The 15817-nt window shown below is 42.7% G+C and overlaps 1 protein-coding gene across 2 annotated transcripts in view; it reads left to right on the top strand.

Annotated features, from left to right (window-relative positions):
• TRAPPC8 (trafficking protein particle complex 8) overlaps positions 1 to 15817 on the top strand; it is a 378205-nt gene that overhangs the window by 279455 nt on the left and 82933 nt on the right. For both annotated transcript variants that reach the window (XM_030213866.1, XM_030213855.1), the window contains 2 exons: positions 2542 to 2978; positions 4550 to 4697. In XM_030213866.1, the coding sequence (XP_030069726.1) occupies positions 2542 to 2978; positions 4550 to 4697 (585 nt within the window). The remainder of the gene's footprint in view (positions 1 to 2541; positions 2979 to 4549; positions 4698 to 15817) is intronic.

Here is a 15817-nt window from a genome sequence, read left to right as displayed (position 1 = left end):
GGCGGGACTTGAAGAGGGAAGCTACGACGCTGCCAGCCAATCGCTGCCTGCACCGTTCACCTCTGAGTCCGACGCTGGCTGGCAGGCAGTGAAAGAAGACGGCTGGGGGACGAAGAATCGCTGGATATGGGAGAGGTGAGGGCAGGGGAGAGGCGGAGAATCGCTGGAAATAATGGGAGGGAAGGGCAGTGGAGAGAGAATTGCTGGACATGGGATGGGAGGGAAGGGCAAGGGAGAGAGAATTGCTGGGGATGGGAGGGAAGGGCAGGGGAGAGAGAATTGCTGGACATGGGATGGGAGGGAAGGGCAGAGGAGAGAGAATTGCTGGACATGGGAAGGGCAAGGGAGAGAGAATTGCTGGACATGGGATGGGAGGGAAGGACAAGGGAGAGAGAATTGCTGGACATGGGAAGGGCAGGGGAGAGAGAATTGCTGGACATGGGAGGGAAGGGCAAGGGAGAGAGAATTGCTGGACATGGGATGGGATGGGAGGGAAGGGCAAGGGAGAGAGAATTGCTGGACATGGGATGGGATGGGAGGGAAGGGCAGGGGAGAGAGAATTGCTGGACATGGGATGGGATGGGAGGGAAGGGCAGGATGGGGAGGGGAGGACAGGGATGAGAGAATTGCTGGACATGGAGGGGAGGGCAGGAAAGAGAGAATTGCTGGACATTGAGGGGAGAGAGGAGAATCGCTGGATGGGGAGGGGAGGACAGGGAAGAGAGAATTGCTGGACATGGAGGGCAGGGAAGAGAGAATTGAGAATTGCTGGACATGGATGAGAGGGGAGAGAGGAGAAATGCTAGAAATGGATGGAGAGGAGAGCAGGAGATAGAAGAGAATTGCTGGACATGGATGGATGGAGGAGTTGGCTAGGAGAGAGGAGAAATGCTGACTTGGATGGAGGAGAGGGGAGAGAGAATTATTGCTTTATATGGATACAGAGGAGGGAAGAGAGATGAGAAATGCTGGACATGGATGGAGGGGAGGAGAGAGGAGAAGTGCCGGACATGAATGGAGGGGAGGAAAGAAAAAAGAAGATGCACATGGATGGAGATGAGGGAAAAAGAAGAGGAGAAAAACTGCACATGGATGGAGAAAATAGGCAAAAGCTGGATCCATGTTATACCTCCTCCAGTCAATTCCATGGAGGAGGACCCAGCTTTTACTTATGGATGCAGGGCAACAAAAGAAGAAGAAAGGAGGAAAGTAAAGAAATAGATGGAAAGGAAGCCCTGGAAACGGAGTTAAGAGAACAGATAGAGAGCAGCAGAATCAGAGACTGGGACCAATATGGATAGAAAAACAAAGTCACCAGACAACAAAGGTAGAAAAAAATCATTTTATTTTCATTTTAGTGTTTGGAATTTGTCTTATTTTGCACTGGGTATGCTGGAGCTGTAACAGCTTACAGAAATTATTTATAATGAAAAAAAATCACATTATTTTTTCTCCTATACTAGTATAATATTTTCAATGATGTCTGTTTATATGGGTCCTGATTAAAGGTTTTTTGGAGCATCTTACCCTTGTGTGTGGTGACTGATCTCTTGACATTGGGCCCTCTCCACCCTATTTCTGTTGTCTGTTTATATGCGCCATGGCTGGTATAAGGGGTGTGGCTAATCTGGGTGTGGCTATAAAGGGGCGGTGCCATGTGTGGTGACCCCGCCCACAATGAGTACCGGCACCTTTTTTTCTACAAAAAAAGCACTGGGCTGCCCTAACCAATTATGTTAGTGATGGGGACAAAGCATGAGTGGAGTGCTTACTTAGCAGTGATTTTCAGTCTGCTAACTGGCTAAGTAACCACGTAAAGTTAGGGCAGCAAAGAGGCTATCCTGACTTTATGCGCTAAAGTTAACTCAGCACTGGTTTGAATAGTTAACTTCCAGGTGACCACTGATACCCCAATATTCCTTACCAGGAGCCGCGCATGCCCCTGGCATTGAATATCCATGGTCAGTTCAGCCTGTGGTTATGAGTGGCTCCAGCGCAACTTATTGCTGTGCACATGGAGTGATGCTCTGTAAAGTGGTCAATTAAGGTTCTGCAGTCAATGGATGTATTTTGCATTTTAGCTTTTCAAATTATCCAGTGCTTTGTGTAAATAGAAATTACAGTTAAATATTGTGAATTAATAGGGTTGTTGATATTTCTGCATGTGTATGTTAGCACAGTTGCTAATTTTATTCATACAGCAAGCAAGATTAAGAACTTTTAAGAAATCTGTTCCAAAAGGGTAAAATCTTTTGAATAGAATCAAATTCTTTTCCCATTCTCATGCAAAAACATTTCTGATTTTGTCTGAGTGACCTCAGTCAATGTTATGGCAGACTTCCAAGGCAGACTGCAGTAATCTGAAGATGGTTTGGTTCAGTGTAGATAGAATCTACATAGAAATAAATGAGAACTGTTTGACAGCTTTAGTGAGACTTGAATTTAGAGACATAAATTTTGCATAGCTTCTAATAAATCTTATGAGATGTGAGGTTTATCAGAACTTTTTACAACACTGCAATATCTTTTTCTCTTCTGTAGGTGTTCTTTATCAATTTTCCAACCGGCCTGCTGTGTGGCGAAGTCAGGAAAGCATATGTAGAATTTGTGAATGTAAGCAAGTGCCCCCTTACAAGACTAAAGGTTGTTTCCAAACGACCAGAGTTTTTTACTTTTGGTAGCAGAACTGCTGTGCTGACCCCCCTGAGTCCCTCAGCTTCTGAAAACTGCAGTGCTTACAAAACTGTTGTGACAGAATCTACCTCTGTATCTATGGCACTGATATCTTCAGCTTCTCCTATAGACTTTGGTGTTGGGAATCAGTCAGAGGTGATAGACGTTCCACTTCCTGACTCGGTCCTTCATCCAGGGACCTCAATGCAACTTCCCTTATGGTTGCGTGGACCAGATGAAGAAGGTGTCCATGAAATAAACTTTTTATTTTACTATGAAAGTACAGAAAAACAGTCAAAAATATGGTAAGTTATAAATACAACTTTATTTTGAGGAATATTACATGCTGAGAGAGATTTTTATAGAAATTCTTTCAGCATCAGTAATAATGAAGAGAAGTCCTTCACTCTAAAAAGTGCCCTTTCTTTAAAGAATTAAGTCAGTGGCAACCTGAAGCGCAGTGTCATAATTTGAAACCTAAGATATAGCTGTAGTCACTTAGAGGGCCTTTTGTGTGAGAAGGAAAACTAACATGAAAGGTTATGTCCTGCTGACACTATGAAATGAGTATGTAATTTAAAATCTAATGAAAGCTCAGTTGATGAAATTATTGCTTTTAATATTCTTATCATTGGTCTAGTTTAGTTTTTTTTTCTTTTGTATGTATCAAAAACACCCTTATAGTTTGTTTGTTACTGTGGCATCCCAGGAAAGGATTTGAAGGTAGACAAGCATGATGAGTGTGGCTAAAGTATTACTGCAGCAGCTGAGATCAAAGACAGCCCTGGCACCCAGCTGTGTGGACAGAGTCTCCAAAGCCTAATTGCCTGGGCTGCATGGGACTCAGCAAGGCCCTGGTTTTTTGAGCTTTGACTTTGTGAGAAACTAAGGCTCCTGAGCTCACCTGAAAGGGAAGGGGAGTTTGTGCATTTGAAGCTGTAGGGGTTGATATTGGCATGAGTTCCTGCCCGGTTAAACAGAAGACTGAGCTTCTACCTGGCTGAAAAGCAAATGTAGTTGTGCAAAAAAACAAGTCTGGGTGCAGAGTGTCTAAAGATTTGCAACTCCTTTAACCTGATCTGTCTATGAACTGGTTGAATTTGCCTATTAGCCAGAACTTGAACCATGTAGCACCAGCTGGCCATGTGGAACAACTTAGATTCCAGCTCTAGACTCCCAAACATGATGGAGTTACCTCTGTGATACATGGAGATGCACCTTAAAGGGTCTAACACTACTCCCTCCTTTCTTGACAGTAAGGAAGAACATAAATGGGGAAGATAATATAGAACAAGAACATTATTAATGGAAATAAAGTTTTTTTTTGGGGGGGGAGGGAGAAGGAGGAACAATTTAGTGAACAAAGCTGTTCCTTTTCATCCTGCTAGTCCAGAGGTGGGCAACCTGCAGCCTAGCATTGAATTATATGTGGCCCACAAAACCATGTGAAGTATACACAGAAAACTTCAATACCCAGAGCTGAGGTGATTTTAAATACTGTGTTTCACAAATATTGTTAGAATATGTTTTTCCATCATTTTTAGTTACATTTTTACTTATTTTTCACAGATCATCTATGAAGCTCTGTGCATTTCTGGTTCTAACATTATGTAATATTGCGACCTACTAGGGTAGTACTGACATTCATGCAGCCCTCTGTGTTTAAAGGTTGCCCATCCCTGAGCAAGACCAAGCCAATGAGTTGTATCCCCTACCAGCAGATGGAAGCAATAAAATCAAATCTGCCCACATGCAGACTTATGACCTTCACTTTGATTCAAGTTGACAGTGGTTTTAAAAGAATGCATCTCATATGGAATTCCTTTTAATACTAGTAGTTTCATTTTAAAACTAAATTTATGTGTTTTCTTTTTAGTCATAGGGTGTTAAGACATACAGCAGTTATTTGTACAAGCCGGTCGCTGAATGTACAAGCCACTGTCTACAGAAGTAATACTCTTGAGGATGAACAAAGCAAAGGTGGCAATATGCTGGTGTTTGTGGATGTCGAAAATATGAATACTGTAAGCTTATACTTATCTGTGATTTTAACAAGGTTTACATTTTTTATGCTTAACATAGCTAGATGGAATTCTTTGAATTTAGAGTACCTCTGTTCAACACAATTCAGAGAGTAGAGTTTGTGATTAGGTGCTGATCATGTGTAGTAATAGACTGATCTGTAACTTTTAAGGTGGCAAAGCCAAAGTTTATCATGCATACTGTATATCTTTCTTCATAAGCAGTGCCTTTATATGGATATCTGAGGTCCCATGATCAGACAACAAAGTTTAAAAAGAGAACAAAAAAAGACAGGAGACATGGTCTGGACTTCAAATGCCTCTTAAGAACGAATCTTGAGAAGGCCTCTGAGAGGGTTAGAAGATCTAGATGAAGTAGAAAAAGAGTGGTTAAACTAGAAGGAGTTTCTGTAGGCGCAGCAAATATTTACATATATAGAAGTAAGAAAAGAGACCACTCTGTGTTTCTAAAGAGTAAAATGAGGTAAATGTGTATCATTGGCTTACTTTATTCAAAAGTATGAGGTCTAGTGGGCATGTAATGAAGTTGCTTAGTGGGACATTTAGGGGGCAGTTCTATAACTGGGTGACAGTGCTTAGATGCAGCATGTTGAGTGCAAATTCTATAACGGCACCGAAATTCCAATATAGAAATACTAGTGTAAATCAGCCTCTACGCAAGTGCCTACATGTGCTTTATCAATAAGAGGTGTAAATGCAGCACTTTAGAATGTAACTTACAGTATTTAGCTAACACGCATGAATGCGAGCCCTGCCTATGCCTTGCCCATTGTACACCCATTTGTATACCCCTTGCATTTGTGCATTAAGCGAAATGTGCACCTAAATTATAGAGTAGCGCTCAACACTCAGCTAACATGCATGCAAATGTACCCGTATAAGTGCTAGTATTCCATAATTTTAGCATGGAGATGGTGCTTACATTTAGGAACTAAAGTTATAGAATAAGAGGGTTAGAACAAATCAGAGAAAATATTTCTTCACTCGTGTAATTAAGCTTAGGAATAAGTTGTAAGAGAATGTGATAAAAGCAGTTAGTGTTGCAGGGTTTAAAAAGGTTTGGACACATTCCTGAAAGTCTATAACATTATTAAAGTGGACTTTGCAAAATGTACTGCTTATTCCTTGAATCAGCAGCATGAAATCTGTTTTACTCTTTTGAGATTGCTAGATGTGTGACCTGAATTGTTGGAAACAGGATGCTGGGCTTGATGGATTTTTGGTTTCTCCCACTTTATGCCACTAAGTACAGTATTTATGTACTTAGTGGCATAAAGGTTAGCATTCAAAAGATGCAAAGAATCTGGAAACAATGAGAGATCTGGAATGATAAAAGGGAACTGGGAAGGATAGTTAAGGTTGCAAAGATAAGTTGGCTTCAAAGGGTTTGTTTAAAGCAGTCCCTTTAGAATCAAAACTATATAGAGAGGAAAGGTCCCACTTAACTCTCTTACTGAGAAGTTCTGAGAGAAGAGGGCATTGTTCTCTCTGGTAAGAGAACATTATTTTGCTCTGTGCTTTGGGAACTTAAAGATTGGGGTTTAAAAGAAGAATTGTAGGTTACTGATAGGCAGATTAAAAATATATATATATAAAAGAAAAAGCAAACTTTATCAACTAGTCTCTATACCTTTCCCCCCCCCTAGTTTTAAAATTTTGCACCACAGCATTAACAGATAGTCTGTAGCAGGCACAGCAGGACCTAGTTCATTCCTACCCCCCTCCCCAGCTCCCACTCACCTCTAGCACAACTCTTCATTTATAGTCATTATTCTAATTAGGATAACCGGAGTGTTTTCATTAGTTTTAATTACATTTTCATTGGTTTTAATTACACTTAATTAGTATCTGGGAAGCAAACACTAAATAAATTACACATTATACCATATAATCTTAAGGCTCTTTATATTCATCTAGTATACCTAGTACCTGAAGAAGTTTTAATTAAACAACTCTATAATACTAAGATGCAGATACCAGTCCAGCAGCGAGAGAGGTGCTATCCAGTCTTTTGCATTGAGTGTCTCATGTTTGATTATCTCCCAGTTGGTGAGAGGTTATATGAGTGTGCTCGATGCAAAGAGCTCTTAGCTCTCAGAAAACAAGTCCGTTCTCTTGAGGCTAGAGTAACAGACTTGGAGAAGCTTGAGGAGGCCCACCTCCAATCTTTAAGCCCCTGTGCTGCCTTGGAGGAGGGAGGCCTCCTAAAAGGAGAGTATCACCCTGATGAAGTTGGAAATAATCCTGTAGTCAGGACCAGCCAACCAGGGGATACAATATCTTATACTGAGGATGTGTTTCCAGGAGCTTCTGCCCAGGAGGGAAGGGTTAGGACTAGGGCTGTACATTTATTTAACACATTAATAACGCAGTTAACGCACTAAATTTTAACGCATTCCTCTGTCTCCCCATCCCCCGAATCCAGCTTTGCCCCATCTTGTCTCTCTGTCCTCTCCCCCTCCCACTGGCTTACTCATTTTAGATGGTCTGGAGGTCGTATGCCAATTCCCCTGCTTCTCTCTTCACTGTGGCTGTAGTGGTAGCAAGCAAAAGACAAACACATGGATGTGCCCCTCTGCATGCCGCCACTGGCTGTGTCAGACCCAGAAACAGGAAGCTAGTTATAAATGATCTGGAGCTTGTGCGTCAATCCCCTGTTTCTCTCTTCACTGTGGCTGTAGCAGCAGCAAGCAAAAGACAAGCGCAGGGATGTTCCCTTCTGCGTGCATCCGCTGGCTCTGCTGTACCCAGAAACAAGAAGTTTCAGCCACTAACTGTTGAGGATGTAAGATCACTGCTGTTCAAATGCTCCCGAGCTAACTGCTCCCTGGATCAGGAAGTTTCTGGGTCCAACAGAGCCATGTCGCTGGCTCTGCTAGACCCAGAAAGAGGCAGTCTTTGGGTCTAGCAGAGCCAGCTGCAGCATGCAGAGGGGAACGTTCCTGCGCCTGTCTTTTGCTTGCTGCTGCCATGGTGAAAAGAGATCGGCACACAAGCGCCAGACCATCTAAAATGAGTAAGCCAGGGGGAGAGGAGAAGGAGACAAGATTGGGGCAAAGCTGGATATAGGAGCCGGGGGAAGAGACAGTGCAACTCAGGATATGGAGGATGAGGAAAGACAGGGCAACACAGGATATGGAGATGAGGTGAGACGGGGCAGTGCATACTATGGGGGAGTGAAGAGAGACATAGCAGTGCACACCATGAGGAGGGAAAAGATGGGGTGATACAGGATATAGGGGAGACAAGGCAATAATAGATGGTTGGGGGTGAGGAGAAAGAGAGAGAGGTGGAGCAATGAGGGATGATGGTTTTGTTTTTTGGTAGTGGTGGTGGAGAAAAGAGGAGAGACAGAGTAATGTTGGATGGTGATGGTGTATGAGACAGAAGAGATGGGTGATACTGAACAGTGGGGGGAGAGGGACAGATGTGATGCTGGATTGTGAGAGAAAAGAGAGAAAGATGGGTTGGTGGTGGATGATGGAGAGAGAAGAGCAATGCTGGATGGTTGGGGAAAGGAGGGAGAGAAAGGGGTGATGCTGGATGGCAGGGGAAGAGAGGGATAGATGTGGAAATGGGGGATGAAAGAAAGAAAGGAGATGGTGGACATGAATAGGAAGATAGGAGAAGGAAAAGGAAGAGGAGAGAAGGAAGGATTTGCAGCCCATGGATGGAGGGAAATGGAAGAGTTGGAAACTAGATACACATGAGAAGGATGCAGAAAAATGGAAGAAAGTTGGGCGTGAAAAATGGATGTAGGGCAGAGAGTGAAGAAGAAAGGAGGAGAGAAAAGATATAGTTAATGGACAGCAGGTCTTGGAAACAGAGTTCAGAGCACAGAGACAGGGAACAAGATGATTAGAAAAATAAAATCATCAGACCACAAAGGTAAGAAAAATGATTTTATTTTCAGTTTAGTAATTGAAACACGTGAGTTCTAAGACCTTCTTGCTGTCTATATTTTGTACTGAACAGGAGGACTGAAAATGAACTTGTGGAACTATTGTTAGTAATATGTAATTTGTATTTAAAATCGAGCGTGGTACCGGAGGATTGGAGGGTGGCCAATGTAACACCGATTTTTTAAAAAAAAGGTTCCAGAGGAGATCTGTGAAATTATAGACCGGTGAGCCTGACGTTGGTGCTGGGCAAAATGCTAGAGACTATTATAAAGAACAAAATTACAGAGCATATTCAAAAGCATGGATTTAGTGAAGGGAAATCTTACCTCAGCAATTTATTACATTTCTTTGAAGGGGTGAACAAACATGTGGATAAAGGTGAGACGGTCGATATTGTGTATCTAGATTTTCAAAAGGCATTTGACAAAGTACCTCATGAAGGACTCCAGAGGAAATTGGAAAGTCATGGGAGATGAGGTAGTGTCCTATTGTGAATTAAAACCTGGTTAAAAGATAGAAAACCTAGAGTAGGGTTAAATGGTCAGTATTCTTAATGGAGAAGAGTAGATAGTGGGGTTCCCTAGGGGTCTGTGCTGGGACTGCTACTTTTTAACATATTTATACATGATCTAGAGATGGGAGTAATTAGTGAGGTAATTAAATTTGCTGACGACACAAAGTTATTCAAAGTTGTTAAATCGCAAGAGGATTGTGAAAAATTACAAGAGGACCTTATGAGACTGGGAGACTGGACATCTAAATGGCAGGTAACGTCTACTGTGAGCAAGTGCAGAGGAGGTAGAATGGGTGATTAAGCAAAGCAGGCTCAATAAGGCACCGGGGCCAGATGGAATGAGATCTGAATTTTATAAACTCTTAGGCACAGAAATCAGTCAGGTGCTCACAATGGTATTTACTGATTCCTTGCAGTGAGGACATCTACCTGCTCACTTGAATACTACTACTACTACTACTTAACATTTCTAGAGCGCTACTAGGGTTACGCAGCGCTGTACAATTTAACAAAGAGAGACAGTCCCTGCTCAAAGAGCTTACAATCTAATAGACAAGTGAACGGTCGGTCCGATAGGGGCAGTCAAATTGGGGCAGTCTGGATTCACTGAATGGTAAGGGCCCAAATTAGCGTAATGCCGAAACCGGGGGATCACCCTGATTCATACAGACCAATTTCACTATTAAATGTGGAGACTACACTGTTGGCTAAAATATTAGCAAACAGGTTGTCAAGATTTCTCCCTACTCTGGTACTGGAACCACAGGTGGGATTTACATGTGGCAGAGTGATAGCAAAGAATATGAGACGTATATGGGCAGCACTCGAAAGGGTAAAGATGGAGCAGACCCCAGCTCTGTTAATAAGCTTTGATGTCGAAAAGGCATTTGACAGAGTGGGGTGGGATTTCCTTTTTGGGGTATTGAAGGCCTATGGTATCAGTGAGTTGTTGGCTCAGGTGATAAAAGTATTATATACTGAGCCCAAAGCACAAGTGTATGCTAATAGACACCTATCAGAGTGGTTCTCGATTCGGAGAGGAACAAGGCAGGGATGTCCATTGTCACCGCTCCTCTTTATCCTTACCTTAGACCCCTTATTGAGAGAGATACAGGGTAATGCAGATTTCAGAGGGGTCCAAATCATTCAAGACAGCGGCATTCGCGGACGACCTACTAGTACTGCTAACAGAACCCCTTCAGTCACTGCCACACTTGATGGAAAGCCTTAAGGAATATGGGGACTACTCTGGTTTCAAATTAAATTTCATGAAATCAGAAGCATTAGCTAGTACGGAGGAGTTAAATTGCGAGTGGGGGGATAGTTTTCCACTTAGGTGGGCTTCTAGGTCATTTAGGTATTTGGGAACTAGATTAACGATGGATACAGGAAAACTGTGTGAACTTAATGTTTCACAATTATTAAAGGATATGAAGGAACAACTTTTCAAATGGCCCTCACTCCCACTGTCTCTAATGGGCAGAATACATATATACCATATGATTTTCCCACGGTGGCTATATGTATTGCAGGCCATCCCAATAAGGTTACTGAGGAAAGATTTGACAGCGCTCAGGAGAATGGTAGTGACATTTTGTTGGGCGGGTAAGAAACTTAAGATGAAATGGCAACACCTAGTGGGAGCTCAGAGGCAAGGAGGTTTGGGGCTACCGGACATGCATGAGTATAATCAAGCATGCCTGTTGCGCCACCTCAGAGACTGGATCCTTGGTACCAACACTTATACAGATATGGTTATGGAAAGAGCATATTTCTACCCATAGCATGTGAATTATTTGCTGCATGTAAAACAGAAAAAGATACCTGAGAGGGTGGGGAAGAGTTTGCTTCTGGGGCCCTTGTGGCAACTGTGGAGAGAATTACTTCATAGATGGGGACAAGATCCGTCCAGCAGTGTGTTGCTACCGTTGCAAGGTAATGATGACTTTATGCCAGGCAGAGAAAATATTGTCTATCGCTGGCTCAAAGAGTGGGGAGTAACACTGCTGGAAAGTTTTATTCAGTAGGACGGAACATTAGTCGCAGCGAGGGATTTTATAAATACCTGTACCGGGGGGGGGGGGGGGGCAGATGGTGATCTTGGCGTATCATCAGCTATCTCATTATGTGCAGAGCCTTCCACAGGCGGGCCTAACGCTAAGTTTCGGAAGAAAACTGAGGGAGTTTTTAGAGGGTGATGCCGTGGGGCAAATCTCAGTTTCCTGGTTCTGTAAGGCACTGGAGAGAGAGCAGCCAGCGAGGAAGGTAATAGAGGTAGCAGCGCGCTGGAGTAAGGACGTGCAGAAACCAATATCTGAGGCACTCATAAGGAGGTCATTAATGGGGGTGTCACGGGTAGTGCACAGCGCAGAACTCCAAGAGTGCCAATTCAGAGCAGTACACAGCATATTTCCCCCAGAGGAGGGCATTCTATGCAGGAGTAGTAGATGATGACAGATGCCAAAAGTGCAAACGGGAGGGAGCAACATTTATGCATTGCATTTGGCAGTTCAGACACATCAAATTATGTTGCCTGAGATTAGCACAATTTCTTTGCGGGATACTAGGACACCCGGTAGACCTTACCTTTGAAAGAATGATGTTTAGTGCTGAGAGACGGTGAGGAATGGGCACATGGGGAGAACAAATGCTTTTAAATAAGTCCTGTATAATGGGGAAAAATGTATTCTCAATCATTGGCTATCAGACATGCCGCCCTCCTATTAGTATTGGAGGAATAGGCTTCATCAGCTTATATAGGAGGCAAGAGGGGTGAAACTATCACCAAAAAGACGGGAGATTTTTGGCCATTTGGCAGCAATATCTTAATAACATATCCCCAAGAGCACGTAGCCAAGTCTTGAATAGGTTGCCATGGGGTACGACAGGGAACAAGGAGTAGCACGGTAAGGGGCAAGCATGCAGAATGGGAAGGTGGGTGAATAGGGTAGGAGGGGGGGATAGGGTGGGGAAAGGGAAGGGGATGAATGATGGGGCATAAATAATTTTCTTAAGGGGGTTGTTGAAGAGGGGTAATGGATGGGGAATGGGAAGAAGGAATAAGTTAAAACGCTGATGATACACTGCACATTCAGTTCTAGTTTAATTTGTTTTCTTTTGATTCGACGGTGTGTTGAGGATGATTGCGAAATGTTATTCTAAACTATATCATCCATAAAAAATGGTTGAAGTAAAATCCCCTTTTCCAAAGAGGAGGGTAAATCTTGTTGCCCCACCTTGTGAACAATAATTTGGCTTTCCCCTGAATAGTTAAGTGAATAAGTTTGGGTAAAGGAAGGTGGTACATAGGTGGGGGGAGGGGAGGAAACATAAAACCTTGAGGATGGAATTTCTTACTCTGTACTGTGCTTTATGATGTTCACTTATGTCCAAGCATACAGAGCTTGTTGAAATGTTTAACTTGTTGGCTTCTCAATAAAAAATTGTTGAAATATAATATGAGCAAGTGCAAAGTGATGCATGTGGGAAAGAGGGAACCCGAATTATAGTTATGTAATGCAAGGTTCCCCATTAGGCGTCACTGACCGAGAAAGGGATCTAAGCGTCATCATTGATAAGTTGAAACCCTCTGCTCAGTGTTCGGTGGCGGCTAAGAAAGCAAATAGAATGTTAGGTATTATTAGGAAAGGAATGTAAAACAAAAATAAGGATATTATAATGCCTTTGTATCGCTCCATGGTGCAACTGCACCCCGAATACTTTCAATTGTGGTCACTGCATCTCAAAAAAGATATAGCAGAATTAGAAAAGGTACAGAGAAGGGCAACAAAATGATAAAGGGGATGGGATGATTTCCCTATGAAAAAAGGCTAAAGTGGCTATGGCTCTTCAGCTTGGAGAATAGACGGCTGAGGGGAGATATGATAGAGGTCTATAAAATAATGAGTGGAGTGAAACGGGTAGATGTGAATCGCTTGTTTACTCTTTCCAAAAATACTAAGACTAGGGGGCTGCAACGAAGCTAGAAAGTAGTAAATTTTAAACGAATCAGAGAAAATATTTCTTCATTCAACGTCAATTAAACTCTGTTGCTAAAGAATGTAGTAAAAGAGGTTAGCTAAGCGAGGTTTTAAAAAGGTTTGGATGGCTTCCTAAAGGAAAAGTCCATAGACTGTTATTAAAATGATCTTGGAGCACCTATTTGGATACACTGTCTCAACGGGGTAGGAGCCTTATTCTCAGTGTGCCGTGATAGGTTTGTGTGAATTTTTTCTTTTGTTTTCCTCTTAGATGAGGGCACAACCCCTTGAGTAGGGTGGGGGTTAGGAGGGGGGGTTGGATTTGTAGGTGTTTCTTAGCCAGCATGTTAGCCTAGCTCCCATGTGTGAAGGAGAGCACTAAGAATTTTGATGTAACTATCGGGGTGGGGTAGTCATAGATTTCGTATGATGAGGATCTCATTAAGTGGGGGGGGGGGGTTAGGATGGGGGAAGGTTTTTTGGGGGGAGCACTTAAGTTGGGGAGTTGTGTTTTGGGTGACGATATCTCACATAGGGCTCAACTCAGGAGAGAGCACCTCAGTTAGACCAGTTGGGGTGCTGAATATTATGGAGGTTTGTTCTTGTGATATATATATAACACTTTGTACTCTCAAGTCAGGCGCAGACAGTTTCCTGTCAGTGGTCCACTGCTTATGGAGAAAGCTAATCAGCTAGCTGAAAGTCTTGGACTAACTGAATTCAAAGCCACTGTTGGATGGTTGGAAAGATGGAAGGAGAGGAACATCATAAAATTCAAGAAACAGCATGGTGAAAAACAAGACGCTGATGACTTTGGTGCTGAAAATTGGGTTGTTTCAGTTCTTCCTACCATCTTGAACGAGTTTACACCTCGTGACATTTTCAATACTTGCGAGCGATTCCCGATGGAAAACTTGCATTCAAACAAGCCGAAACTACAGGAGGTAAAACGTCAAAGGACTGACTGACGATCCTCCTTTGCTGCAATATGGATGGGAGTGAGAACTTGGAACCCCTTGTCATTGGAAAGAGCAAACAGCCCCGTTGCTTCAAGAAAGTTAAGCGACTTCCTGTGTCATACGAGGATAACACAAATTAATGAATGATTGGGGAAATTTGGAAGCAGTGGCTAAAGAAGTTAGACACTAGAATGCGGGCGCAAAAACGTCAGATTTTGTTGCTTTGTGATAATTGTGCTGCGTACAGTGATGATGTCAAGCTGTCTAATGTCAAGGTGGTCTTCCTGCCACGAAACACTTGCCTCTCTGATCCAACCTATGGATCAGAGCATAATAGCCAATTTCAAACAACATTATCGGGCTCTTGTGCTACGTCGTCTGATGAGCATTATGGATGACCAGACTGGCAAGGATAAACGTGCTGTTGAACTGGCTCGTAATCTATCACTGTTGGATTCCCTACATATGCAGAAAGAAGCCTGGAATCATGTTACACAGGCAACCATTGTGAACTGCTACAAGCGGGCAAGCTTGGTTAGGGATGTGGAGAGGGACGAAACAGATGCAGCTGTTGCAAACACGTCAGATGAACAGGCTATTGACATTCCAGCTTGTGTTACTGAAGAGGAGTTTCATCACTACATCTACAAACAGCTGACGACAGCACTGATGTCCAGATATGCACCTACACGCAGACAACGGCTGGTGATGGAACAGATGAAGAAATGAGCAGCAAGGCACATGCTGACGAAATTCAACAACCTCTTCCTGTCACTTTTGCAAGCGCGCTGGAGAGTCTCAACACCATGCGGGCCTATTTGACGGCCACTGGATGTCAGTGCTATGACAGTTTTTACCGTCTGGCAGACGTAGTCTATGGAACTCACAGACACAAGAGTGTACAGAGGACTATGGCTGATTACTTCAAGTAAGCCTAACATCAGTTAACGGAGACTGTATAACGTCAGTTAACGTAGACTGTATACTGTACATATAATAAACAGTACTATACATATGTTTATCAGATGTCAAGCTTCTTTGGGTCACAGCGGTTAAGTGCACGCTCTGGTTAACTGCATGTATTTCTGTGGTCCCAGACCCTTGCACTTAAGCGGATTGCACTGTATTTATGATGCAAACAGAGTAAAATGAGAAACTCATTCACTTAAGGTGGCAAGACTTTTTAGGTATTTTAGTAAAAATTGGATATTTAGGAGTAGCACTATAAGAGAAGAAACTTCTTATTTCAAATATCTGCTTTGGAAGACTAATATTTGTTTTCTGTTGCACAAGTGAATTTGGAGGATTATGGAGCAAGAAAATGCTTGAATGTTTAACTGAGACCAATTGTAAGGCCTTAAACATCAAATCCCAAAATTTATCCCAGTGCTGTGCATCTAATCTATGATTGCTCCCAACTTTTTTTTCTAGACCCATTCTCCGATGACTTATTCTTTTTCTGAGACATTGATAGAAATTTGACCCCACCCAGAAAAGACACTCAATTTTTCTGAAAATACTTTCCAGCATCTCATCTGCGTGTAGGACTGTTACCTGCAAGCTGATAACTTGCAAGTAACATGTATCAATTGTATATGTAAGCTGTTGATGCTGCCATTTTGGTGCGGCTATTGTAAAGCTACTGTTTGGGCACAGGAGCTTTTGGCACAGTAATATTGGTTGTAGGATTTTTAGATGCCCAAATGGCGGCATCTAAAATCTACACACCCCTTCGCGCACTCCAGTA

Source organism: Microcaecilia unicolor, chromosome 1, assembly GCF_901765095.1.
Source record: "Microcaecilia unicolor chromosome 1, aMicUni1.1, whole genome shotgun sequence".
Lineage (NCBI taxonomy): Eukaryota > Metazoa > Chordata > Amphibia > Gymnophiona > Siphonopidae > Microcaecilia > Microcaecilia unicolor.
This window is presented reverse-complemented; position numbering and strand designations above follow the sequence as displayed.